The sequence below is a fragment of the Cynoglossus semilaevis genome, chromosome 18 (assembly GCF_000523025.1).
Source record: "Cynoglossus semilaevis isolate Cse_v1.0 chromosome 18, Cse_v1.0, whole genome shotgun sequence".
NCBI classification, from domain to species: Eukaryota; Metazoa; Chordata; class Actinopteri; order Pleuronectiformes; family Cynoglossidae; genus Cynoglossus; species Cynoglossus semilaevis.
The window spans coordinates 2,317,552-2,320,188 of NC_024324.1; the positions used below are offsets into that span (position 1 = coordinate 2,317,552).

The 2,637-nt window shown below is 43.3% G+C and overlaps 1 protein-coding gene across 4 annotated transcripts in view; it reads left to right on the forward strand.

Annotated features, from left to right (window-relative positions):
* The first annotated feature begins 1,636 nt into the window (after positions 1 to 1,636).
* Positions 1,637 to 2,637, forward strand: part of mbpa (myelin basic protein a) — a 3,697-nt gene continuing 2,696 nt past the window's right edge. Inside the window, exon 1 of one of the 4 annotated variants that reach the window (XM_008331097.3) lies at positions 1,637 to 1,951. In XM_008331097.3, coding sequence (XP_008329319.1) covers positions 1,832 to 1,951 — 120 coding nt within the window. In that variant the 5' untranslated portion in view covers positions 1,637 to 1,831. The remainder of the gene's footprint in view (positions 1,952 to 2,637) is intronic. The other 3 variants (XM_008331095.3, XM_025065255.1, XM_008331096.3) reach the window with 3 other exon arrangements.

Sequence of the window (2,637 nt, forward strand, 5' to 3'; positions counted from 1 at the left end):
TATATATATATATATACATATATATGTACATATATGTACATATATATAAATACATGTCTATATATTAGTCCCTTATTTGTCTCACAGTCTTGGTTCCTCTGGGGCTCAGACCAGGCACCCAGGATGCTTGTAGACCAGGCACCCAGGACGCTTGTAAGGCAGACGTGCTAACCGCCACACTATGGACCCCAACACTGCAGGCCTTTTGTGGCCCTATGTTATACAGAATGTGGGCCACATCTCTCCCTATGTGGACTAGACAGGTCGGTTTATTAAACATAGGGCCGTGACAGGGTCAGAAATATAGGGTGAGTAATGTAATCAAGACGAATCTGGGCCGCAGCTCCACCTAAACCAAACATGGCCCAGTTCTGGATGGACCAGACAGGACTGCTCTGTCCAACACCAGGCCTGAAGCAGGGACAAAGATCTGGCCCACATTCTGAAGCATGGGCCAGTAAAGGTCCCTAACTCACTGGAAGATACAAAAACAAGTCTGGCTATATTAGAAAATGTATTCATATCTACAGACATATATTCCAGCTGCTGTGGTTGATTTCAGATGAAACACTAACTCTGGTCCTGGGCCCAGGGCTGAGCTGGCCTTTGCTCTCGTTATAAAAACAGACTTTCTCACAGAAAGCATCTTTTTCTTCCCCACTGAAAAATACTTTTGGACTTGAAAGGAGAGGCAGCCGTGACAAAGGGGAGTGTGTTTGGGATGATGAATATTCCGATGCTGCGTGAGTGTTTTCTGACACACTTTACCCTCCAACAGATGCTGCTTTGTCCACAGCAGCTGCTCTGAACCACACAACAACACAACCACATGTAGCGCTGCCGTGCCGATACATGGCAGAAAATCAGCCACGAAGAGGAGAAAACACACACTGGTCACTGAAGGAAGTGCAAACACTGCAGAGCGGCAGGTCCCACCTGGTGTCGATGGTTTAGACTGGTAATGGTGGTGCAATAGTCTGAAAGAAGTTCTTGTCTAATTAATAATTAGTAATAGACACCAGAGCTAACGTTAGCTACAACAGTCCTGGTACAAACACCAGAGCTAACATTAGCTACAACAGTCCTGGTATTGACACCAGAGCTAACGTTAGCTACAACAGTCCTGGTACTGACACCAAAGCTAACGTTAGCTGCAATAGTCATGGTACAGACACCATCACTAACGTTAACTACAACAGTCCTGGTACTGACACCATCACTAACGTTAGCTACAACAGTCCTGGTACAGAAACCAGCGCTAACGTTAGCTACAACAGTCCTGGTACTGATATCCTACTTTGTACTGTGAGTTTGTGCCAATCAGTGAACAGACCAATATTGATGATGTAATAACGGGTACGCGGTCGTTGCCCCGACCCTCAGATCTCCTCACAGTCATTAGATCTGTGAGCAGCAGCATTAGGAGTTGGACGAGTCAACAATGGTGTCACAGTGCAGCGGGCGTCGTGAGTTCACACTCACAGAGAGACTGTCATTGTCTCCGAGTCGAACCAGGAGACAAACAGAGGCCGTGTCCTCACAGAGAGGGCGGCCGTGACTGACACAGCCACTGAAGGTCCAGAGAATGTCTGGACCCGGGCCAACACGCCCTAATTTTTTTCCTCATCATCTACCCAACGTGACCCTCCTCCTGTCCCATGGTGCTCCGAGGTTGCTGGGACGACACCTTCAAAGACGACCCTCCCTCAGCGCCGAGCCACCACTGAGCGTTCAGCACAGCCGAGTGCGTGGGACTTGGGTCCAGCTTGGAAGTGGACTTCTGAGAAAATAGACAAGAGGTCGACTCCACCCAACCTCGACTGCAGATAGCATGGCCTCAGCGAGCGGCTCGGGACAGAGCAGCTTCGGTCTCGGGAGGAAAAAGAAGAATCCAGGACTCATGGATCAATTTAGCAAATTGTTTGGAGGAGAGAAGAAGAAGAGGAGCAAGGTGAGACGGGGCTTTGAACTGGAACTCTAGTCGGCGTCGGGCGGTCGTTAAAACATGTTTCTCTGCTGCGATTGGTCAAATTTACCTACGAATTCTGTTTGTATTTTTCCTCTGTTTAATTTCCTAGATTTATTTTGTTAGATTTCATATTTTTCCAATTAGACTAACTTTTAAGGAACATGACGCTTTCATTAAAGTAAATATATTGTCATTTTCCGTTTTGTTTTTTTTTTAGATTTTTTTTATTTTAATTCATTTTTACTTTTCACATTTGCAGGATAAATTCTTATTATTTAAATTCTTTGGTCAACTTCTCATTTCGTCGAGATATTCCAAAAATGTACTTTTACTTTTTCAAAATTATTCTCTGACATAATCTATGGGAATAAATACTGAAGTTGAAATTGAATTGGTAATGTGAAAAAAAAAAGTAAACAGAAATGATTTTTGAAATGTTGTAGCTTAGTATTTGGCTCCGGAATGTTTGGATTGAGTTTAATTTATATAAAAGGTCTGCGTCGATCGAAAGAATAAGAATTTAAGCTGATTTATCGCTGGGTGAACTCACACATATATAGCTATATTTAAAGTAAATATGAAAATATATAAAATACAAAATTGCTCTCATACACATATTTACATATGTATACACACATTTACTTTCCATTTGATATTTCATATGAAAC